Consider the following 25,235-nt stretch of genomic DNA (forward strand, 5'->3'; position numbering starts at 1 on the left):
TGGTGTTGATCAAGGGCATTTCTTCTGAGCCATTACGATACCAGTGCCTTAGCATCCTGTGCTTCTGCAGGGAGCTGTGATGAAAGGCAACGAAAGTGTTTCTTACTACTAAAGATGACGTGACTCTTTCCGCACGAGACCAATATGCTAACCCCACAGTCTGGCTAATTAAATTCCCTCTCCAGGCTGTGGTGGCGGTGGTCAGTTCCTGTCCTGGAGTGCTGTTGCGAATTGCATTGCAGCAGTGGGTGAAGTGGTCGTTACAAAATCCCTTGTTTACCTAGTGCTCAACTAATATTTGAAACCCTTTGAGATCCTTTGTAAGGTGTCCTAGAAATGCATAGCTGTGAGTTCTGCCCCCGCCACTCTGCCTCAGATGGCACAAATACAGCCATTTGACTGCATCCAGAAAATCATTTCCATTAGCAAAAGTTGCATCTTAATGACTTTTTTTTTTAAATGTCCCAGTGTATTGGCAGGCATACTAGGTCTCCCTGGCCTTGCTAGAAGTAAAGTTGGTCCACCATTTCTACCCAGCATTGCCTGTTTAAATCAGACCCTGTCAGCAGGCTGTCCTTCCTGCACTTCCTGTTGACTCCCTTCCCTATTGGCTGACAAGCTCAGTGTTCACAGAAACCAAATAAAGCAACAGTATAAAAGAGGATGCAAGCTGTGGGGATGAGTGGTGTGTGGGTGGAGGTGCTGTGAATGGGATCAGTGCAGGCCTGAGCGTAAGAGCCTCTGCTGGAGTTTAGCTTTATCTCTCTGGCAGTGTTTGGATTTCTTAAAGCTTGAGGCCATGCTGCTATTCTGGTTGATGGCCTCTCCCTGTGTTTTAATTACTTACGTTTTAATTCCTCGAGTATACTGTGCTCTGTGAAGGGAGATTACTGGTCTCTGGCCTGCACATTCCATTCATTAACTCTTTATTACCTTTTCTCACTGGTTTATGGTCTCCAGCATTATTGAGGTGTAGAAAGCCACAGCCAGCTTTGAGCAAGCTTGTCGCGTACCTCTCGGCATGCTGCGTGGTGGAGAGGGGCAATTTTTTAGAGCTGAGAGAACTGGAACTGCCAATTCAATGCCTAGGGTGTTCCATTGGGGGCCAGGCATAGCCCTGGTTTCTTTGCCCTAAAGTTGCACTAAAATCAGGCCCTTTCCCAATTGGTGCTTCTGTCACATACTTAGAGGGCCCTACCAAATTGACAGCCATGAAAAATGCATCACAGAACGTGAAATCTGGTCTCCTCCTGTGAAATCTGGTCTTTTGTGTGCTTTTACCTGATACTATACAAATTTCACGGGGGAGACCAGTGTTTCTAAAATTGGCGGTCCTAACCCAAAAGGGAGTTGCGGGGGGGGGTCACAAGGTTATTTTAGGGGGTTGCGGTATTGCCACCCTTATTTCTGTACTGCGTTCAGAGCTGGGCGGCTGGAGAGCAGTGGCTGTTAACCGGGCACCCTGCTCTGAAGGCAGCATCCTGCCACCACCAGTGCAGAAGTAAGGATGGCAATATCGTGCCATGCCTCCTTTACTTCTATGCTGCTGCTGGCGGTGGCTCTGCCTTCAGAGCTGGGCTCCCAGCCAGCACTCTCCAGTTGCCCAGCTCTGAAGGCAGCATCGCCACCGGTAGCGGCACAGAAGTAAGGGCAGAAGTACCCCAACCCCCCCTACAATAACCTTTGGACCCCCCAACTCCTTTTTGGGTCAGGACCCCTAAAATTACAACACACTGACATTTCAGATTTAAATAGCTGAAATCGTGACATTTACAATTTAAAAAATCCTCTAACTGTGAATTTGACCAAAATGGACCGTGAATTTGGTAGGGCCCTACACATACTAAATAGATCTCAGCCACTGCCTTCTTTGAGCATCTGAAGTCTTGGGTCAGTAGTTGTAAACGTGGGCAGATGACTTGAGAATAAAGATGTTGTGGCAGAAGGTATCTTAATACAAGTACAGAAAACCTCAGCATTATGAACACCAGAATTATAAACTGACTAGTCAACCACACATTTCATTTGGAACCAGAAGTACGCAATCAGGCAGCAGCAGAGACCAAAAAAAAAAAGCAAGTACAGTACTGTGTTAAATGTAAACTACTAAAATATAAAGGGAAAGCAGCATTTTTCTTCTACATAGCAAAGTTTCAAAGTTGTAAACTTTTGAAAGAACAACTATAATGTTTTGTTCAGAGTTAGGAACATTTCAGAGTTAGGAACAACCTCTGTGCTGAGGGGTTCGTAACTCTGAGGTTCTACTGTAGGAGAAAGTTGTAAGTGACTTTTGTATGAATCCAAACTTTATTGGCCTCAACACATTCCTCATTTAGACACCCACCACATTCCTTCTCACACTGGTTGTCCTTCTGCCACCATACAGTTGTCGTGTGTGTCTGACTCCTTTTTTTGTGTATGGAGCCCAAGTCACCAGGAAAGTTTGCACTTGAGTTTTGCCTTCACAAGGAGTTTCTTGTGCAGTGATTGTGGGTTTTCCCACTTGGGATTTTACACGTGGCTTCCCCTCAGTGAGCTCTGCCTGTAACAATTGCATGGAAGAAAGCCAACGTTTTTCCCTTTTAATCTTTAAAACTTTGACTTCTGTACATTCCATTCCATTCTACATTCCTCTCGACAGAATGGCCCCCCGTGGCACTTCTGATTCTGGGCTTCTTTCATATGGGAGGCTTTTTTTTTTTTTTTTTTTTTTAAGGAATGCCTCGTATAGGGTCTGCCTAGGGCTTCCAAGTGGCTGTAGGCTGCAGCCAAGAAAGCTGTGTTGACTCACAGCCTGTTAGACCTTGACCCAGGATATGAGCTGACATGTTGGGACTTGTCTGTCTGCCCGGCAAAAGCTATTTCCACAGAGCAGAGAGACAGTTGTTTGAATGGGATTTGATACAAAACCACCTGCAAAGCTTATAGCTTATTTCCACTTGACTTTGAGAAACACTCTGTGCAATTAAAATAAATTGATTTGAGAGACGGAAGCAATAGGTGCAGTAAACCATGACACTGGCACAGTGAATTGTGTTGCTCTCTATCCTCTTCCCCTATCTAGGATAACCTAGTGTGACCTGGCTCTGCCATGCAGGCTGTGATGTTGGCATTTGGAAACTCGCTGTTTGAGGGCTGGGGTATCTTTTCATGGACATGCAGCAGGAGCTTGCAGTCCCACCGCCTGGCCGGAGCCAGCCACGCTGCCCAGAGCACTGCCCAGCAGGAGCGGTGGGCCAGAGGACTGGTGGCGTGGCGAGGTGAGGCTGCGGGGGAGGGGGAGGGGGAACAGCAAGGGAGGGGCCGGGGGCTCGCCTTCCCGGCCAGGAGCTCAGGGGCCAGGCAGGATGGTCCCGCGGGCCAGATGTGGGCCGTAGTTTGCCCACCTCTGACTTAGACCCTGATTCACCAAGGACTTGAAGCACCTTCAAGGACGTGAGCAGTGCTATTGACTTTGATGAGACTACGACCGTCCTTAATGTCACGCCTGTGTCTAAGTACCTGTCTGAGTTGAGGACTTGCTTTCTTAATTCTTGTCGCCTCATTGCTGGTGGGGTACGTGGGCCAAGCTTGTCACCTACCTCTTTCATTATGACCTGGGAGCATTATTTGTTCAATGGGTCGGAGTAATGCTTGTAACCTGGCAGTTGTTGAATACAGAGCTTTGGATGTGAGAATGGAGATGCTGATATCCTAAGGTGAAGGCCAGTGGCTGCTTATGGAGAAATGGACCAAGTATCACTGGTTCCGTTTTTTTCTTCCACCCCCGCTATCTCCTCAATGATATGGGAATTCTCCAAACTCCGACAGCTGGCGGGGGGGGGGGGTAGAGAAATCCCTCTTGAAAGGTTTGTGGGGAACCTGGGGGCTAAGCAGGAATTAAAACTAACTCTTGTTTTCTCTATTATGCATAGAGCCAAATAGAGATTAGTGTATAACACTTGACAGAGCCTATTAAAGTGTCTGGGCGTAAAAGCCAATTGGAATATAGTGGGGACCTGGAAATTTAGTCACAGTTGGTTTGATATGGGAATGGAGGAAATACAGTGTCTAAGATATAACTACTAGTGTAAATGGGGAGGGAGTTATTCAAGATATTGTCACTTATAAATTAAAGAGAAATGTAATGCTGCATTGGTTTGTCATCTTCAATGAACTATCAGTTCAGCATCCCAGTTTGAATTCTTTTCCACTATAATATATAATCAAAGCCTCCCACTGGATTGAAATGATGACGCAGCCAGGTGCAAATGAATATAGTTTCTCCTCTGAAGATGTACTCGGGGTTATGTCCAAAGAAAAGTAGCAGCAATTCGTTTGGTAGATTGACAGTGAAAGCAGGAAAAAATCCTCTGTAGTACCACTAAAAGAACAGGAGGACTTGTGGCACCTCAGAGACTAACCAATTTATTTGAACATCCGCTTTCGTGAGCAACAGCTCTCTTCATCGGATGCATTCAGTGGAAATCCACTGCAGCGGATGAAGTGAACTGTAGCTCACGAAAGCTTATGCTCTAATAAATTGGTTAGTCTCTGAGGTGCCACAAGTCCTCCTGTTCTTTTTGCGAATACAGACTAACACAGCGGCTGCTCTGAAACCTCTAGTACCACTGTTAACTAATGACGACAGGTTTCAGAGCAGCAGCCGTGTCTGTACTTGCATTCAGTGGATGCATCTCCCCACTGTATTTTCCACTGAATGCATCCGATGAAGTGAGCTGTAGCTCATGAAAGCTTATGCTCAAATAAATTTGTTAGTCTCTAAGCTGCCACAAGTACTCCTTTTCCTTTTACTGTTAACTAAGACTTTCACTTGTGATGAGGTCTGTCAGGCTTGTGTTTCTTCTCAGCCTGTCCTGGTTGGAGAAGGCTGCCTTAGTGAGAACAGAATCAGACAACTGATCGTACAAGTGGCACCTCCTTGCTCCTTGAATCTCTGGAGTTTCATGCACAACTATACTTGTTGCTTCTGACAGGCTTTCTTTTACTGCAGGACCCATATGCCTGTGAGAGTGAGCTGGACTCACGGATCCCAAGGGGCGTCTGCAAAGCCAGCAGTTAAACCAAAACGTGTAAACTGTGTGTTGAGCTGGAGTGTTGAGAAGCAATAACCACAGAGTCCAATGATGCTACAGTTATGACTCCAGAGGGGGAAACTTTCCTCTAAATGCTCCATGCAGCTGCCTGCCTTGTTCTCAGACTGGAAATTGCTTTTTCTGAAGAAGAGCCTGACTGTGGTCTCTGGGCCAGACAGAACACCTGTGTTTGTTTTCACTATGCCTCTGACCTCTGTTCAGGGAACACAGCTGCAGATGGGAAAAGTTTGCTTATTTTTCACCCAGCTCCATTTGCTAGAGCAGGTGTCTAGTCAGCTTTAAACTTGCAGCAAAGATGAAAATCCCTCTCTGCCTGTCTGGAAGGATTCAAGATATAAATGAGCTGCTGGCTTTTCTGACTCTCCATGGCTATCACCTCTGTGCTTGTGTACCTTTTTGGTCTAGGAGCGAGGTGCGAGGCAGGGAGAGAGAGGATGCATAGGACTTGCTTTTCTCTTAGTCTAGCTTGCCTTTGCTTAACAATTAAGATGCATTTGGGCTGGGATTGCTTTCCAGATCTTTGTCTTGTGGCTGCATGCCAGCCCCCTTTCTGCTCCCCCACCCCCACCCCGAAGTGTGTGTGCAGCTGGGTCAGTGCAGCCTGTCTTTCGGTCCCAAGTTTCATAATTCTAAGAATATTTTACTCTTTAGGGTTAGCTGTTTGATGCAATTGTGCAGACTAGAGGCTGCATGAGGGTAATGAATCTACCAGCTGGGGCTCTACTGCCTGACTAGACCTTGCACCACAGAGCTGAGGGGTTGGGTTCTGGAGTCAGCTGCTTCAGAAGCCTGTCAGCACGGGGCATGCTTTTATCCATGGCTGGGTCTGCATTAGGAAGATGCTTAACTAGGTCTATGTGCGAGCTTTAAGCAGGGGGACAGTGCCCAGCTGGATGGGGAGCGGTATGAATAGGAGAGGTAGGCAGGTGGTTTAGTGCTGTGTGCCGCTGTAGAGCAGTCACCGACGTCCGCTTGAGTCTGAGTCAGAGCACTTCTGTTTGTGGGAGGAAGCGTAGCCAACGCTGCTGCTCTGAGCAGGCCCTTTGGGAAAGAGATCTCCTGCAAGTGCCTTCCTCTCAAGTACTGAGAACTAGCTTGAAAATCCAGCCACGGAAATGGACATTGATGTAAGGAGTCATCGAAAGAGCTGAAGATGCGGATGTGCGTGGCTGTCCTGTGTCCCGTGAGCTGCGCTTGGCTCTCTGCCTTGAGCCTTGGTGCATTTTTAAATGCAAGCTGGGACATTATCTGCCATTGCCATGCATCTAGTCATCTTATTGAGCTTTCGTATAAGCCCTTGTTGCAAATTCTTAGCACATATATAGCAATGTTGCATATTTAAGGCATCGTACAAACACCAGCTAGTGGTTCCTCATTTCACCTTCTCCTAGAGGGGTGACCGGTCTCCATTATAAGTGGGAAGCTTCCTCACAGCTCTGGGTCTGATCCTGGTGGTATGATTGCAGCCCTGTGTAGGCCATAGTCCTGCAGCTGCAGAACCAGCCCTGTGCTTGAGAGTCTCAGCTTGCATTTAAAAAACAAACCCACAACGTTTTTTTTCCCCAACGCTTGTGGTTGTGCAGGTAACCTGGACACTGAGACTGTAACCAGTGCAGTGGTGTCTTCCTGGAAGTCAGATGGACCACACCAGTAGCTCAGACAGGTGTTATCTGGTCCATGCATCTTAGGGGGATTAACTCAGACTTAAAGCAGGCAATTTAAATGTCAATATTGTGAACTACTTTACAGCTGGTCACATTCAGCAGGAACAGCCGCTAATGTGCTGCTCCCACAAATCCGGTGCTGCGTCCAGGTCCCCAAAGCTCCAGCTAAATCTGCCAAAGTCCCCAGGTTTCCCCTGACTTCCAGCCCCTGCACTGCAGTCAGACATCGTCAGTACAGTGATCTGTTGTATTGAAAACTGGGAATGTGGGCACGGCATAGCATAGATTTTAATATCCAAATAACTAACCCAGAGGTGACTGTATTTTCATATTGGATTCACTTGAAAGCCTGCATATAAATAGAGCTACTGGAGAACTTCTAGTCCGCCACACTAATGTACAGCAGAATCCCCAGGCCTTGCTGTGAGATTGAGGTATGACCCATTGATTGTTGGATTTCCTTTGCTTGGGGCGCTCTCAGACCCTAGGGGGCGTCAGTGTTGCATACGTACAGAGGAAACTGTGGCTGCCTAGTCAGTGCGCTAAGTGCATATTACTGTAGACTGTTACAAGATGCTGCACTGTGCTGGGCTTCTAACACTGGGGATTGTCTGGCTGGGAATAGACTGTTCTCTCTGTTACTCGGCTGTAGGGAGGCACAGAAATGTCTGCTAAGAGGAATGTTAATTCATCAAGCTAGAACACTGGATTTTTATTGTAGGATAGAGAAATGTTAAGAGGTTTGATTAAAACCAAACCCCCTTTCCATAACTAGAGCAATTTTGGGGGGGCTGGATTATGGTCCTTTCTATGAAACCTTTCTGCGCAGTTATGGGTTCTTGAATGCAGCCAACTTGATATAGACATGGAAGCTGAATTTTCTGCTATGCAGTCTCTAAGTGACCATGAAATTTCCCAAGTGGAACTTTTAGTATTTTAATTGCAAGGTCTTTATCCCATCAAGAGTTTAAGGAGTCTGTATAATGTTGGTTTCTTCTCTTGCTGAACTCCGCTTGGCTGTTTAACCCTCCGTCCGCCCCAGCCTCCTAGATAATCAATTCCTACTTCTATGGTGCTAGCACCTAGCGGCTCCAATCTTAGACTCCATTATGCTAGGCCCTGGACACACACACACACACACACACACAACAAAAATACAGTCCCTGTCAGTTTAGTCTAAACATTCCTGTGTTTGGATATAAAACTGGATGAAATTTTTGGTCAAAAAAGTGCAGATTTGGGTCCACCAAAAGATTTCATGAATCTCTGTCAAATTGGCCAAATTATTCCATTTGAAAACGGGACATTTTGACATAGCTTTGACATTTCTGAAACAAAGCTTTTTACTTTTTTAAATAAAACAATTAATATTCCAGACAAAAAGTTGTTTAAAATAAAAAAAATCCAAGACAAAACAGTCTTCTCTCCCCCCCCAACCCCCCCGCCATTAGTCGAAAAAAATGTTTTGGATTTAAATAAATGTTTAGTTCAACTCCAAGATAATTATTTTTAACTTTTTGCTCAGTGACCTGAAATACTGGTTATTTGCACAGCTCCTGTTGGCAGATCTGTGTAGCATTGCCTTATGCTTCTTATTTTAAGGGACTCTTAATCCTTTCCCCTCCCAAACATTTAAGAGGTGGGAAAGGGACCCTTCTTACCATGCTAAAGTTGTTGGTGTTTAAGGGGCGAGCTATTACTATTTTCTCTGATTTCTTTCAAAAGCCCTTGGATCTTCCATACGTGTCTTCAGTTATCCTTGATTAGGTATTAACCTTGACTCAGTATTTCCAAAAGCATATTTGTCTGCAGCTGTTTAGATGGGAAGGGTGATGGAACAGGCCTTTGTTGGGAGGGCTGTTCTAGATCACTGCTGTGTTTAGGGTGTGCTCTTCCACTTACTGAGGGTTGCTGATGTACAGGAGATAGCATGGACTCTGAAAGCCAAGAAGACTGCAGTGTTGCCTTCTAGTTAGAGCAGATTGAGTCAGGACCCCTGCTTTGTATTCCCAGCTCTGCCATGGACTCCGCTGGGCAAGTCCTTTTAACCCACCCGTGCCACAGTTTACCCATCTGAGAAATGGCGAAATAACTTACCCACCTCATGGGGACGTCATGTGGCTAAATTAATTTTAGTAAAACACTTACAATGCCTTTTGTTCAAGGGTCTAACTCAGGTGGGCAAACTTTTTGGCCAGAGGGCCACATCGGTGTTCTGAAACGGTATGAAGGCTGTGCCTCCCCAAACAGCCTGGCCCCCACCCCCTATCCGCCCCCGACTGCCCCCCTCAGAACCTCTGACCTATCCAACCCTCCCTGCTCCTTGTCCCCTGACCGCCCCCTCCCAGGACCCCCTGCCCAGAACCATCCCCCCTGCTGCCTGTCCCCTGTCTGCCCCGACCCCTATTCACACCCCTGCCCCCTGGCAGGCCCCCCAGGACTCCCACACCTATCCAACACCCCCGCCCCCCCGAGTACTGGCGGCGCAGTGAGCAGAGTCTGTGGGGGAGGGAGGACAGCCAGCAGGGGAGGGCCTAGGGGCTAGCCTCCCTGGCTGGGAACTCAAGGGCCAGGCAGGACAGTCCCGCGGGTGGTAGTTTGCCCACCTCTGGTCTAACTGCACAGTATTAAATGTTGGATGATGAACGTCCAGTTACTTTGCATCCTTTGTGGTGTGGGAGTCTGCAGCGCATTCAAACCTTTGGACTGGGAGTTTGTGTAAATAATATCTGTCTCGCTAACTAAAACATTGACCGAGACTCTTCTCAAGTTCCCCACATCCACTAAGGTTGAAGTTTTCTCAGCTTCGGGAATAAGACATGAGCAGGTGGATTCGGCATTTCTGTTCATTGTCTCATAACACAAAAACAAGGGGACATTCATGAAATTGAAAGTGTTAACTTCAAAACTGATCAAAGGAAACGCTTTTTCACACCAAGTGTAAATAGACGGTGGAAGTCATTGCCACAGAAAGTTGTTGAGGCCAAGAACTTAATAAGATTAAAAGATGAATGGGATGTTTGTATGGATAACAAGAACATCCAGAGTTGTTAGTTATTGCTAAAAATTGGAGAAGGGATACTAAACCCCATGCTTCAGGAGCTTATGTCAGTCTCCATGTTAAAGATCAGGATGAGATCAAGTATGAGCGGCAGATTATCCCACATCTTCCTCTTAAATCATCCAGTGCTGAACAATGTCAAAGATGAAACTGGATTAGATGGATCTCTGTTCTCATCCAGTTTGGCAGTTCCTGTTTTAAGAAACTTTGAAAACCTCAGCCTGAATCTATGGCCTGCGGTGTAAATCCCCCCCCCCCCCCGAAGCATCCTCGACGGTCCTTCTGGGCCGTGTTATAAACACTACTTAAAATTAGAGCAGCCTTGTTAAGTATGTACAGTTATCTCCATCTCTGACCTTTCTTCCTTCCAGTGCCCGTGGTCCAGCATAGCCTACACAATTAGTGAATATTTCATGAGTGAATCAGGCAGGTGCGTATTTCTATTATTAGCTTAAGGTAAAGAAGGAACTTGGTGCAATATCTTTCCTAGGCTGACTCGTGATGGAAACAAATAAAAGCACGTGCTTATCAAAGCTTGAAGCTAAAGAGTAAGTACAAAACTGGCTTTGGTTGGCCTGATCTGAGGGATGGGAGAGAATAAACATGCTTTGGCCCCTATTTTTTACATACACTTGTGCAAAAATATTGAGATTTCCCCTGCAGCCTCCAACTCTTTATTTACAAGTACAGTCCGTACAGTGATTTTTATTTCTGAGATGCCACCATGGCTGTCATCCTGGAATGGCTGTTATCCTGGCATTGTAATGGAACAATGTTTGCATTATTTGTTGTGGTAATAGTTGTCAGAAGCGCACAGCAATTTGGATGTCACCTGCTCTATAAATAAATACAAGCATCTTTCTTCCCTTTGCACTCTGCGCACACCCCCCGTGGACCAAAAGCAATGTCTGCTTTCTTCAATGTAACTACTGCATGATTTGGTGCACCTTCATCTTATTAACTTTAAACAAGCCCTTTGTTTTCCCCCACCACAGAGTTATTGTCATGGCAGTCAGTTGCACTTCTTCCCTACAGCAGCTGGCACTTGCCTGCTCCAAGGAGCTTCTAAGCTCATGCTCAAATAAATTGGTTAGTCTCTAAGGTGCCACAAGTACTCCTTTTCTTTTTGTTCTATTGCTGACACAGGTTGCAGTGCAGGCCGGACTCCAAGCTGGCATGCAAAGCTCCGATAGGTGAGGTGAACCACTAGGAGGGCAAGGCATTTTCCATGAACAGAGATTTCATAGTTGGACAACGGTGTATATGTTAAAAGACACAATCCTGGTTTAAAATTTTTGGTTTAAAAAAAAAAAAGTTTGGTGCATTGTCTGGTTCTGTTGCAGTATGTCTTGAATTCAATGAAGCCCCTTTAAGAAGACCGAAGTGGAGACATAAGCAATCACATAGCTTTATGTTTATAAGCCTTGTCCTTGTCTTGCATTTTCTTTCTTCTTTTGATTAGTTCTCACTGTTTGCATCTTGCTTTATTTAGAGTGCAAGCTCACTGGGGCCGGGGACCAGTCCTCCTTTCAAGTGAAGCACGTGCCATTTCAGTAATGGGCCGTGCTGTGTGGCTTCGGAGCCCTGCAGCTTTGTGGAAAGCAGGATAGAATTCTGATCCGCTGTTCTTGCATTGTGTCCCGTGGTTGTGCGCGGGGACATAAAAAACCGAATTAGCCTGTCTGCATAGCTGTCATGTTTAACTGTTTCATTATTGACCTTGATCTAAAATCGTCTACATTTGGTTGGAAGGGGTGTGTCTGTAAAAGCTGCCTTTTAAAATCCAGCTTGGGTTTAACGACCACTTTGTCCAGTAATGTGTCCTGATGGGATGCATTTTAAAAATCCTGTACTTCAATGGCCTCCATAATTGGCCCTGGTCCAGTTTCCTGTTTGACGTCATGTGCTATTTCACTGCTACAGCTTTTACAACTGTTGAGCTTTCAAAGTGTAATCTGAGCTGAAACTGGCCAACTTCGGCAGCTGCCTGTGAAGGAACACTGCACTCTGCCATCTCACTATCTTTTCCTCTTTCCTCCAGCACACTCAGGCTAGAAAACTTAGAACGATCTGATTGCTTCTAGTTTGTGCACGGGGCGTGGAGGGGAGGAAAGAGAGGTCATCGAAAAGGGCTGTTGAGTACTTTGGACCATGCATGCTTTTTTATAATAAGGAGTGTTGTTTGCAGCAAGCTCTGTGCACTGGATCCTGCAGACCTCTCCCCCTTCTCTCCCCCCACCCCCCAGCTGCTTCAAGGCGTGCTGTTTCTGTTCTTCATTTCTGGGAAACCATGGACAAGAAACAAGGTATATGTTGCAATTTCCAAAACACGTGGCGGGAAGCTCTAAAGAGCAGTTCAGATGGTAAAAGGGGCGGTGGAACTTTCTGTCAGTTCATTCTGTGCAGTTTTGCTTTGTAACGTTGCTCGGAGGGGTCTGTATTTCCGGACAGTTAGCTAGTTTTAAAGATATTGGAGACTTGCAGGCGTTGGGTTGAAATGCCAGCTGTAGGTGTACAGGCTGGCATGAGTATGGAAAAATCTGCAGGGTTTGCAGCTAAGCGTGTGTTGTTGGTTTTTTTTTAAAGCATTTGCCAAACACAACAGGCTGTTTGTTTGTTTGTTTTGCACAAAAAGTCCTTTTGCACTAGAATTGAGTGCCCAACAGGGAACCTGCTGCAGTTCAGAGCTGTGATTCAGCAGAGGTTAACAGGTGACTGTTTTTTGTTGGTCTGTGGGCGGCTCTGACTATAAGGGGCTTTTTATGAACTGCCTGTTCCTCCTCCTGGTTGACTTGTTGCGCTTTTTCAACTTCTGCAAAAATTCTACAAAGACGGCTTCTCAGAAAAATTGCCCAGTGGGGCGGGTAACTGCACTTAGCATGCCCCCCGCCCCCCCACTTTGATTGCTCTTTCCAGGCTGCAGAGTGGTGCAAATATTGCCATGGCTCTCTGCTGGAGGAGCCAACAACCCTCTTTGCTTCAGCTGGCTGTGCCTTTATCTAAGGAGATTGTCACCTGATCTCTTATCTTGCCCTTAAAGCTGACTATTATCTGACTGGTTTCAGAGTAGCAGCCGCGTTAGTCTGTATCCGCAAAAAGAAAAGGAGGACTTGTGGCACCTTAGAGACTAACAAATTTATTGTTCTTCTGTGGCTTGGATGAAACACTGGGTTTCCCATCCTTCATTTGCCTTTCTTCATCCCCAAATCAGTGCTCGGACTGTCCTGTCCAGGGGCAAACAGAACGTGCTGGATACAAAATCAAACCCTCTAGAGAGGTGTTGCTAACTTCCTTTCCCGAGCCCTCAAGCCAACTATCTTGTTAATGCTCCAGTTCTTGTCCCTGTTCCCCCTGTATGGTAGATTCTGTAGCGCTGCTGTCTTTCCTCTGCACAGTGCCTTACCTGGGGCTGGCACATGGGAGTACAGAGGCCATGAGGCAACAGAGGTTGCATTTCAAAGGTCAGCTCAGTCAAATAGCTTTATTTACAGTTCTTAAGATTTGTCCTGCTAGTTTCCACCCACGTCAGCCAGTAGGGAGAGGTACCACACACATGCATACACCGAGGTGGAATTAAACAGCTCCAGGAAATGCAATTGGCGGTTTTAAACTTTATCAAGGTTGTGGCAGGAGAAATTCAGTCGGTGGCTTTCTCTAGGGAGGGAAATAGTTCCTCTCTCAGCATGAAGGATGCAGAGGTGTGCCTGTGGCGACATGCTGGGGACTGGAATCCTGCCTACGCAAGGAATTCCTGCCAACTTTTCCCCTACACTGGTGCAACCAATGGCGGCTCCACTCAGAGGACAAGGTAGTCAGTGTGCCTGTTCGTGTCTGTGTTGACCATTTCCTCTGTTGTTAGCATCACATTAGGAGAGCTGCACCGGTGCAAGAGAATACCTTACTATTGTTCCCAGTGTAAATGTACCCTAAGGCAGCTGAGTACTTGCTGTTGGACTGGGAGTGGGTGAAAGGGCATGGATCACGTAATGATCACGTGTTCTTTTCATTCCCTCCGGGGCACCTAGCATCGGCCACTATCGGAAGACAGGATTCTGGGCTAGGTGGACCTTTGGCCTGACCCAGTGTGGCCGCTCTCGTGTTCTCATGGACATGTGTTGTTTCTATGGCTCTGAGGGGTTGCCTGAGTTAGATGAGGCTCACAAGCCTTTTGAGCTCTGCATCCCTGAAATCATGTCATTCCGATTACCATCTCTTTGCCTCATTTGAATTCTGACATGATCCTTGCAGCATATGTGCTCGATCTTTGGCTGGCGTAAATCAATGGAGCTATGCTGAAGACTGTGGGGCTACTCGGGTTTACAGCAGCTGAGGATCTGACCCCATGTTTCTCAAGCTTCTCGTGCTAGAGGTCAATGCACTGGGGAGCTGGGATGAGTCCAGGGTTTTCAGGCAGCAGGAAGCATTTGTTTCTAGCTCTAACGGAAACCTTGTTGGAATTCAAGTGTGTGGGAGAGATGGTAATCAAGATGACACATGTGGTTAAGAGCTCATATGTAGCCACCTGCTGGGGCTGGAAATGGATGCTTTGCCAGGAGTTGGCCAGGATGGAAGGTCTTGAGTTGCAGGGTTTTGTAATTCTCATCCCACTCTCTTTAAAAAGTCCTCTTTTCCCCCACCCCTTCCTTTCCCCTGAAATGGGGTGTCCGTCTGCTTGTCAGGAGGCAATCACAGCGCACCCACCACCTACCTACCAGGAGCAATCACAGTGCACCTGCCAGTGTCTGGCACTGACCTAGTCAATTCTTGTGCTTACGAAGAATGACACAGCTCTGCTGTGACAGGTACCCCTGGGGTCACTAGAGCCTGCTGTAGTGGAAGTGTTGGTCTCTGCTTGGAGCTGTGCTGGCTGATCTTGGCGCAGTGTTGGGCTTGAATATGTGTATGCCTCTGGAGCGAGAGACTGCTGCCAGAGTACAGAGAGCCCTTAGAGGGTTGCTGTTTTCCTCTTCCTGGGGAGAGCCCTAATGATCAAGCTAGAACGCAGGGATCAGCGGCAGGTCACCGGCTCCCATGCGAGCGGTGTGTTGGAGCAGCTGTGCACGTGGTCATCAGTGTGACTGTAGGTGAGCGCTGAGGGTACTTTGGATCGAGGTTAACGGCATTGCCAGAGCAAGGGAGTTGGGTATGGAGCCTGATAGTTTCTCCTCCATGCCTTGGTTTAGTCACCGGTTTTTAGATCTGAGCCAGGAAGTGCCTTCAGGGTGTGCCTAGAGGAGGGGGGAGAGTCACACTACCTCAGTTGCTTACTGGAGTAGGTCATTCCTGTGCATGCCCCGTTCGACACCAAGGTAGTGCAGCTATACTGCTGGTCTGCAGCAGAGAGCTACATTTGGAGAAGGGGCAGGGGAGTGTGTAAAAGAAACAACACAGCCCCCGTGTTCACCAGTAGAGACAGGTCCTGTGCTTGGCTTCTAGAAGAGTGAGGGGCAGGGATGCTTACATTTGGGTTTTCACCAGGAGCTCTGAAACCATTCCTGAGAGCTGCCTTTTCAGTCTATATCTGGTTTCCCCCCCGCAATGGACCATATTGCAAGGTGCATCAGTCTTCAGTGTGTTTTGTCCTTGCAAAACCCCTGTGCTGTAATCTCCGCTGTACAGATAGGAAACTGAGGCACAGAGGGATATGTCTGCACTTACAGTTACACATCTGCAGCTGGCCCATGCCTGCTGACTCGGACTCATGGAGCTTTTGAAGAGTAGAGATTCCAGCTCAGGCTGCAGCCTGAACTGTGGGACCCTCCCACCTCTCAGGGTCCTAGAACCCTGGGCTCCAGCCCGCGTCTGAATCTCGACTCTGCAGTTAAGTAACCCCCTAGCCTGAGCCTCTTAGCCTGAGTTGGCTGGCACAGGCCAGCTGCGGGTGTCTAACTGCAGTGTAGATGTACCCAGAGAGACTAAGTGACTTAACACGGGAAGGCTGTGGCAGAGCAGGGTATCGATCCCAGGCTAACCGCCTAAGTTCTTCTACACCATCCTCCCTCTCTGCCGTTGCAAGGGGACTGTTCTCTGCGGACACGCAATCTATTAAGTAACATAGCGCAGAGATGTTTGACTTGGCCCCAGCTACCTCTGGACTGACCCCTAAGTTCAGGGCCAAGAGGGGAGTGTGCAGCGAGTCAGAACGATACCTGGAGCTTGCCTAGGCACCAGCTGAATGCATCACTTATCACTGTGCTGCAAGCATCAATGAAGCCTGTAGCATAGAAGCAGCATTGTATGCGCTGCTGGTAGTTCCTATGGTAACTTCAGGGCAATAGTGGCTAAGTGGGCAGCAGAAGGATTAAGCAAAATAGCTTCCTTTAAACCAGATCCAGCTCATTTCCGTTTCCAGCAGAGATGGAGGCTTTTTAACAACCACCTTCAGCTCTGGCTCCCAATGGAGGCCTTAAACCAGCCTCCCTTTTTGTGCCCACAAACGAGTACAGATGCAGTTTTATGGGCATAATGATTTTCAGGTGCACACACAGGCATGTGGGTATCTCATGGGGGTAGGGGGGGCATGCAGGCAGATGTTGACTCGTTCTCATTTGCAGGCACAAAAAAAGGGAAGCTGGTGTTTTTATAAAGCCACCCCAGAGCACGGGACTCATACTGGATCTAAAAGGTGGCAGGTCCCATGTACAAATGCAACAGGACCCTCCTAGAATGACACGTCCACTCCCACAGAACTGCTTCTCTGAGTGGCAGCTGAGTGGGGAGCTGGGCCGTGTACACTGCATAGCAGGGTGGCAATTTGAGACCTGGAATTTCACTCCATCTGAATTAGCCCTAAGAGGCTTTCACGGCTTTTATCAGTGCACTGGAATGGGTGAATGCACACTGCAGGAAGTGTGGGAGCAAAGGGCTCTCCTTTTGGGCAAGGTTGCATTCTGTGGTTGGGGCCGGGGGGGGGGGGGGGTTTGGGCAGGAGGAAGAGTTCTCTTCAAAGGCCCTGACTGAGCAAAGCACTGAAATCCCTTTGTTTTGATGGAACTGAAGTATGTGGATGGGATTTTCCAGACTTGTTGACTTTTGGCCCACTGAAAGGGAATTCGCCCCCTGCAAGTAAATGGGATTTGTACTCCCAAGTCACTTAGGGTGGGATTTTTCCAAATGGGCTTAAGTGCTAAATAGCAAGTCAAATGTGTGCTAAAGAGTTTTGCTGATTCAGGGCCAAAATGAAGTGCAGGAGAAGCCAGTGAGTCTTGGTGTGTGCTGCTGCAGGTGAATTGGGCAGAGCAGAGAGGTGATCTGAGCTGGCGTCAGCGGGCTCCAATTTGTGGCTCTGAGGTGAGCTCTCGGTACCTGGAAACACGTGACTTCTGGGGGTGGGGAATTTCAGAGCTGGTGAATGGATTTGTTCTTTGTTTCGTGTTTGCTCCTGTGGTACTCAAGAAAGTATTCAGAGAAGTATCATCAGAGTGTAAATCTCCCAGGGTTATTTATAGCTTCTCTCACCCATCTGGGCTCCAGGAGGAAAAGCTGCATGCTAGCAAACCTGAAACTGTGACTGCTGCGGTGTTGACAGCTCACTAAACAGAAAGCAGACTCTCAGCAGAGCTTGCTCAGTTAGGAGCTGGCCACTTGCTGCTGAGGCTAGTCAGCGAGCTTGCACCCCCCTCCCCCGGGAGTGTAGGACTCTTGTTGGCTAAGGTGGCAGCGATTTTGTTGTGACGCAAGTTAGGTTCCTTTTCCTTATCTCAAGGGTTGCAACTGCACAATGGGAATAAATATGGGAGCTACCAGGCTGGTTTTGTTGGTGCATGATGGGGAAGGCGAGGCTAATAATAAGGGGCTACTGATTGAGCCCACCTCCCTCTGTGGGACAGGATGGGCTGCTGGTGCAGTGTGCTTTGGTACTGGGCGTGGGGAAAAGGAAGGGGGTTGTCTTGCACAGCAGCGCCCTGGTTGGTCTAGGAGCAGAAATGACAGTCTCCAAAGAGGGTCTCCACCAGGTCTCTTTAGGGCCTGGACAGAGGTAGAGAACACCCCTGGGGGAGCCTTGACCTCTCCATTGCACGGGGTAGAACCAATGGTCGTTAACCGAGCATGCCCTATGGGGCAACTCCTGGTGTAGCTGCTGCCAGTGAATCTTCCTGTGGTGAACGCTGGCAGCCAGAGGGCCATAGGGCAGTCGGCCATTGGGTGACCAAAGATGGATGGCTTGCCCAGCGCTCTAGCTCAGCGCTGTTGTGTACGTTCGCCAGATCACAGGGATTGCCTGTGACATAAGGAGGCTGCTGCTCAATTGAACTCTGGAGCAGGGGAGATGAAAGGCAGTGGGTGGTGGAGGAAGGGCCTCTGATATCCAGCGGCAGCTCTGATCTGGTGGTCTGCATAAAGTTTCCCTCCTGGCCTTTGGTCCGACCCATCGTACAGCATGGTATGAAAGCAGGTGGCATTGTTAAGCTTTGACTAGGGTGCCAGGGGCTGGAATCCAGCACGGCCTCCTCTGCAGCAGCCTAGCAGAAGCCTTCAGATCTGCTTTTTCCACGCTGCCCCCCCTTCCATGTTCTGAGCCATTAGCAAGGCTGTGGTTTGCTGGAGGAGGGGAAGAGGAGAAGTGTATTTCAGGAGTTCTTATTGTCAGGGGCATCTGGTGCCGGCTGGCGACATGCACAGCAACGGTTTGTGTTGGGAACATTTTGTACGTCTCATCTGTCTGATCAGGATGCAGAGGGCTGTGGCAATTGCTGCCTCTCTGGGTCTGTTAATGCTACTGCAGGAATTCTCCTCTCCTATATGCACAGCAGCCTTCCTACCACTCAGCACTGATGTCCTGTTGTCTCCACTCTGAGATATCAATCTAAAGTAAGCTCTGCTCCCCCTCTGCTGTGTTCAGAGACGTGGTCACACTTTGACTAGGCCCCCATGAGGCAGGTGGGTTGGTACCATTCCCACTTCATAGGGAGGTTGTGACTTGCTCAAGGGCACTTAGCTGCCAGTAGAACTGGAGAGTTCCTGCGACCAGATCACTAGAACACCCCTCTCTTCAGGTGTCTTCTAGGTCAATGCGCTAACAGAGCGGTTGGCAGCAAACTGCAGTCTTCCTTTTGGTACGTTCATAATGCTGAGGTAGGTTGGTGTCTGTAAAACGCGGTTTTTAAACCTCTCCACAGCTGCCTACTAGCTCCTTCCGGGTGAAATCAGCGATATTCTTGTGCTGAGTGAATCTTTTAAGATCTGGTGGCCTGGGCTTCTGTCATGTAACATTAATGGTGCGGCGACCTCATGTGGCCAAAAGATCTCCTATCAACCCAGCACAGTTGACGCATAAAATAAGAGGAGAGCTCGGCTTAGTGAACATGATCTTTTGCAGAGTCTCCGCTGTAGGCTGAAGCTTCCATGCCTAATGCATTCTGCCGAATTTGATGGAACAACTTCATTGCAGGATAGTCTCTCCAGTTCTGCTTCAGCTCCATTTTGTGAGCATCTCCTACCTTTGTGGAAAATGCAAACAGGGCCCCTTTCCTTTTCAGATGTGTGTTGGGTGCTGGAACGAATTTTGTGTTACCCAATAGCATAGAGGCTTGATTTGTACCAAGCTTGGTCTAACTCCATCAAAACAGATCTAATCTTTTCTTTTCTTTTCTTTTTTTTTTTTTTTTAAGATTCCAGAGGATCTTTAGAGCCATCCAAGCCAGGTAGGTGCCCAGCAAAATGATTTATTTAAGCTGATCTGTGTAATTAAAAGTGTATCAGGGGAGTAAGAGCGGTGTGATCGTGCACAGTTCGGCCAACGTGCTTTGCCATGCCCCTCTTTGTCCTGCTGTCCTTGGACAGTGGTGTTCTAGCCTGGGCTTCTGTGATGTGGACAAATGTCCGTTAATGGCTGCGATGAGACCCACAGCCTGTTTTCACTTGTGACTGACACAAAATTTAAAGGCAAGGGCTTGATCCTCCCCTGCCCTGTTATCACTTACAGCTGGTAGCACTTGACCCACTTTGATGACAAGGTGCAAGGCAGAAGAGAATCAGGCCTCTGGTCTCCCCAGAAATGAAAGGCTGGTGCATCTGATTCCTTGCACCACTTGTCTGTTTTTAAAGCCCTTCCAAGCCCAGTTGTGCTGGAGTTGCCCTGTTCCATAGGCTTGTATGTAATGGGACAGTCATGAAGAGAGCATTCCCTGCCAATTTGCTCTTCAGCGTCTCTTGCTGGCTACGTTCTACTGTGACATAGACTGTCCTCGAGAGGTAGGAGGAGGAAACCACCAGAGCAATTCGGGAGAGGAGGAACAAAAGATTAGACTAAGGAGCAGCTGTGGAGAAGCCCAAGGTAGATAGGTTTCCCTTAGGGACCGAACGATTTGGGACAGAGAGGTTAAGACTGGGCTCTGATATCTGGCTTCGAACCATTTCTGAACCCCCGAGTTGCTTTCCACTATAGCTGGATTCTGCTTGGATCCAGCTATAGTGGAAAGCAACCAGCCAGCCCTGGGGTTCAAGTGGCTGTGGAACTGGACGGTAACTTATCTCAGGTTTCAGAGAAGCAGCCATATTAGTCTGTTTTCGCAAAAAGAAAAGGAGGACTTGTGGCACCTTAGAGACTAACCAATTTATTTGAGCATAAGCTTTCGTGAGCTACAGCTCACTTCATCGGACAAATTCAGTGAGCTGTAGCTCACGAAAGCTTATGCTCAGATAAATTTGTTAGTCTCTAAGGTGCCACAAGTACTCCTTTTCTTTTTGGTAACTTATCTGTAGCCAGTCTTTTTGTGCAGGGTAGGAAGATGCTTTGAGGGTGGGGGAGGAAAAATGAGCAAACGTGTCTGTAGCTGTCAGATGTGTCTTCTCTCTTTCAGTGAAAGGCAAGAAAAAACGGGATCTGAAAATAACATGTGTCCCCATCAAGCAACCTGTCGTGAACCCAACGTAAGTCGCTGCTGCTGAATGCTGACTTCCCATGCTCCTGCAAGTCTGCCTTGAGATTTTAGGCTAAAGATTTAAAGATTTGTCAAAGCAAGAGGAATATTCCATTTCAATTTTAGAAATCCAGCTTTCTTTTATTTCTATTCTTTTAGTGTAAACTTAATTTTTAAACCTTTTTCTCTGTATTGCAATAGTGCCTAGGCACCTGGCTCATGGTGGCATTGACCAATCCACGCAGCAAGCCATTGATCTCACTGGTGTTCTACAGTGTTGTGTGTGTTAGGATTAGAAGCGTCATGTGACCTGTTAGCCAGCTGCGGGTGTCAGAGCTGGGAAATGTTGTTTAACGGGCCACTGGAATCTTGCTGCATCGGTGTTATTTTCAATCATTAACACTCTAATGCCTTGGTACAAGGAGGGCACAGAATATCTTGTTTGTTTTTTAGTTGCCACAATCCGATGCTTGTGTTTAGTGCCCACTCGTATCTCAGCTCACTGGAATGTGTCTCTCTCCTGTTTACTGTGGAAGTCATTCCTTGTTGCACATGGGATGGAGAGCCATTCGCAGCAGTGATCAGAGTTTGGCAGCATGCAGACTGGTACAAGGCCCTGCCTGTCCCTCTGTGCTGACCTGCAGCACCGCACCTGGTTTATTCCTAAGCTGCTCCTAGCAAAGGCCGCCAGTTGGCGAACCATCAGGCTCATTCAGTTATGCTCCTTTCAACATTTGAATGCAAGTCTCCGAAGGGGAAAGCCTAATGTGTGAACATACAGTTATCTGCCTGTGCTTGTCCTCCCTCCCGGAGGGCTCCTCGTAAAGGGGATGTGATACACTTCATGAAGCTCAGAAAAACCTGGGTTTGGGGCCTAAGCTATTGTAACAGAAATATTTCCATGACCTTAGAGAGCAGTGCAGAGCTTTTGCTTTGGAATGAAACCATTCCTTGAAGGCAGACATTGCAATGTTATGCTAGCACACGAGAACCTGGAGGGTAAACTAACTGGCTGTTCTTATTCTCCAAGCTAAGTAGGTGTGGGAGCGAGGGGGGGAAGTAACCACGTGTGAGCAATGGAAAGTAAACCTAGTTTTTAAAATCTATTTTAACGATAATTGAAAGTGGTAGATAGTAACAGGTAAGGAACTGTCTTTAAAAAAAAAAAAAAAAAAAAAAAATAGAAATCAGCCAGATAGTGTTCATTGCAGCAGAATGCCACTAAAATGTTAGGCCTACTTGCGTGTCAGAGGTGAGTGAGACAGGCCCTTAAGTAGACAAAATGCCGCATCTAGGAAATAACTTTTGTCTTCTATAGCTGGGTTTTTCATGCTACTTGGCAGTCGTGTTGTGTTGACGGTGGATGTCATGATGTGACTGGCTGGGCTAGTCCACCATGAAATCATTGAATGTCATAAATCGGTGTCTCTGGCTGATCTCCTGAAGTGAGAGAATCTCCACTGGCCCATTGCGTGGATGTATTTGACTCCTTCGGGTTGACTATGGCCCGGATCCAACAAACACTGGAGCACATGCATCGCTTGAATCATGCGAGTAGGCATCAGAGGCTCCGTGTGTGAGGAAGGCTATGTATGTACTCCAGTGCTGGCAGGATAGAGGCCTGTATTTGTAAATGGGACCCTAAGGACAGGGGGTGTGGGCAATGCAAGTGCTTCATGGGTTTGAGACCTGCTGTGAGATAGTGCACAGTCACTGATCTCCTTGCTAACTTCTCTTTTTTCTGTGCAGGCCACCAAGGAACTTAGACTCCAGAACCTTCATTACGATTGGAGACAAAGTATGTTTCAATGGTTTTTCCTTCTTCTGGTCCTTGCTTGTACTTCGCCACCCCCATACGTGCGTCAGACCCCTCTTGTCTGTCTGTCTCACGAATTGTCAAATGTCTACAAAAGCAGTCTTAAATTTCAAAGCACGCTGAGCTCAACCTCGTGGGAACCTGCACTCCTGCTGCCTGCAGTGGGGTTACTACAATGGGTTGATATTTCCGTCCACAAAACCTTCCCCACATTCAGTGATGAGTATCTGCACCAGGGTCTAAAAGATGAATGGCCAAATGGTAGAGCGGGTGGAGATGGGGTGAGGAATTGGTGAAATTTGAAACACTGTCACCAGTTCTGCTTAACGGTTAATCTATTAAGGCCAGAAGGGACCATTCCGATCTACCAGCCTGACCCCCTGCATGGCACAGGCCAGAGAACTCCACCCAGTTCATGGTAGGTGCCAGAGAGAGTGAGCAATGGGATGATGCAGCTCAGAGTCCTTGGCTTCCTGGGTGGGCCCTGCAGTACAGAAAGGAACAAGACCAGCAGTGATTCCAGTGGGAGGTGGGTGAGGATCTGTGCTCCAGGACTGCAAAACCTATGCTCTTCTGCCGTGTTGGCTGGAATCGAGTCCAGACTGACAAAACCCATTGTTCTTCAGAGACAGACAGCCTGCTGCATTCCTTGCAGTGCACCACCTGTGGGGGCTCATCAAGATGGCACCTTTAAGAAGAGAGGCTCTCTTCTTCTATGCATGGACGTGAGGGAATCCCCTGGTCCCTTATTGTAAGAGACGGAGGCTTGCCCAAAATACCTCCCCCCATCTCACTGTCCTGTGCATCCACTATCAGCCTAGTGACACCCTCCACCTCAGAGGTGGGGGCCATTACCAGGGCTGTGTAGTGAATAGGTCTCTGGCACCTTCTGTGTCAGGGTCTCAAAATGCACCCTGTGAGGTAGGGCAGCATTGTCTCTGTTTTCTACATGGAGATGCTGAGGGACCGAGAAGACAAGAGACTTGTTCAAGGTCGCACAGAAAATCTGTGGCAGAACTGGGTCTTCTGAGCCCCAGTCTGTCTCCTTTAGGCCACCAGCCCAGCAATGCTCATGTGAATAGAGCAGGGCTCTGCGGGTTCCCTGCTTCTATCCCAGATGGCGGACAGCGAAATGAGCCATGTGGGTTTGAGGGACTTAAAAAAAAAAAAAGACATGAAAATTAATGGGCTATGGATAGCATTATGGGATGGAGAAATTTGCATGCTGGGAACTTGACCCTTAGCTTCCAAAGATCCCTGGGTGAGTCATTTTTATCACACAACATGTTGCAAAAATTTCCCAGGAGACATTGTGCTTTGTATTGACGCAAGCGATTTACCAGCTGCGGTGGCTGAATGCCGATGTCACTTGTGTCGACCAAAGTTTGTCGTGTAGACCTGGCCTCCCTTGGTTAGATCACTTTGGGATGCTGCAGGATAGAAAGTCTTGTGGTGGGTGTGCAAAGCTATTGTGCTTCTAGAACAAATCCACATGCTGCAGAGACCAGACACAATCCCCCACCTGCAGGGCTGGGATTACAACCCTGATCTCTTGGCCCCCACACCGCAAGCCTGGGCTGCTGCTTGAGCAAGCAGAAATCTCCCTCCCCTGACAGTAGTAGCAGGGCCTTTATCCCCTCTGTGGCTACAGGGCAATGTGGCAGTCACGTGGCTTGCTTCAATGCCTGCCTGATCACATTGCCAGTGGACTGCACTGAAGCCATGTGTGAGGGAATGAGCTTACCCGGCTGTGCGAAGCGCTGTGCAGCTAAAGGGCAGAAGGTGAAGGACCCTTCCTCCCAGTGTGCCGAGCTGCAGTCCGTCCGAGTGAGCTCCATGCACTCTCACTAACACAGCCCCGCTTGTGTTGCTCATTTCCAGGGCTGTTTGTTGCAGGTCTCTAAAGAGAAGCCATGCCTGGGTCTTGCACGGTGCCATAACCCTTACGTGACGCCATGCCTTTCCTCCCGTGCCTCCCTTGGATTTTCCCTGCGATGCCTCGTGCTCTGATGGAAAACACCAGCTGGAAATAGCTGTTGTCTCTGCTCGTTCAGTCTCTGGTTACGGGCCCTGCTGGGGCTGGGTCAGGCTGTTTGCAGTGGGGCTAAAAATAGTGCCTTGGAGGAGAGCTATAACTAACTGTTTACCTTCCATCCTGGGCAGGTGGCAAGTCAGATAAGATCTGGATCTCCAGCCCCCTGTGTGTGGGGGGGGGAGGGAGGAGCCTGCGCTCGTTCCCACAAAATGGCCCAGTTGCCTTTGTTTGAGTGGCCGGTGGGTACTGCGCAGGTTAATAGTTCGAGGGAGGAGGGGGCGGGGGTGGGAGAGACGCTTTGTAGCAGCCTGGCAGTGTGGCGCTCTAAGGGGGCTGGAGCTCAGGGAAAGGACTCTTTGCCTGCTGGTCTGTTCCCTTGCCCTGTGGCTCTCCAAGCAGTCCCAGTGCAGAGCCACACGCTGCCTCCCTACCTTGAGAGAGACTAGATGCTGCTGAGCGTGCAGCATACAGGCCGCTTGCCCACCTCATTTTAATTAAACAAGTGACAGAACTGGCTGGCCAGAAATGTCCCCCACCTGCCCCGGCAGGTGCATGCAGCCTCTTTCCCCTCAGGCTGCTGTGCTGTGGTATGAGCGTCTCTACAGGCCCTTGACTTCCCCTTTGCGTGCAGGAGTCTTGCTTTGGCTCCCTAGGACCTGGAGTTTGTGCTGCCTGCCCATCAGACTGGAGCAGCATGGGGC

At 48.2% G+C, this 25,235-nt stretch overlaps 1 protein-coding gene across 2 annotated transcripts in view; it reads left to right on the plus strand.

Moving 5' to 3' along the window:
* MAP2K3 (mitogen-activated protein kinase kinase 3) overlaps positions 1 to 25,235 on the plus strand; it is a 51,970-nt gene that overhangs the window by 11,083 nt on the left and 15,652 nt on the right. The window contains exons 1-4 of one of the 2 annotated variants that reach the window (XM_084640850.1): positions 11,768 to 12,127; positions 19,433 to 19,465; positions 20,624 to 20,693; positions 22,433 to 22,481. In XM_084640850.1, coding sequence (XP_084496976.1) covers positions 11,977 to 12,127; positions 19,433 to 19,465; positions 20,624 to 20,693; positions 22,433 to 22,481 — 303 coding nt within the window. In that variant the 5' untranslated portion in view covers positions 11,768 to 11,976. Of the gene's footprint in view, positions 1 to 11,767; positions 12,128 to 19,432; positions 19,466 to 20,623; positions 20,694 to 22,432; positions 22,482 to 25,235 lie in introns of those variants that run through there. The other variant, XM_084640851.1, reaches the window with a different exon arrangement.

The sequence above is a fragment of the Lepidochelys olivacea genome (genome assembly GCF_965140295.1).
Source record: "Lepidochelys olivacea isolate rLepOli2 genome assembly, chromosome: 10".
NCBI classification, from domain to species: Eukaryota; Metazoa; Chordata; order Testudines; family Cheloniidae; genus Lepidochelys; species Lepidochelys olivacea.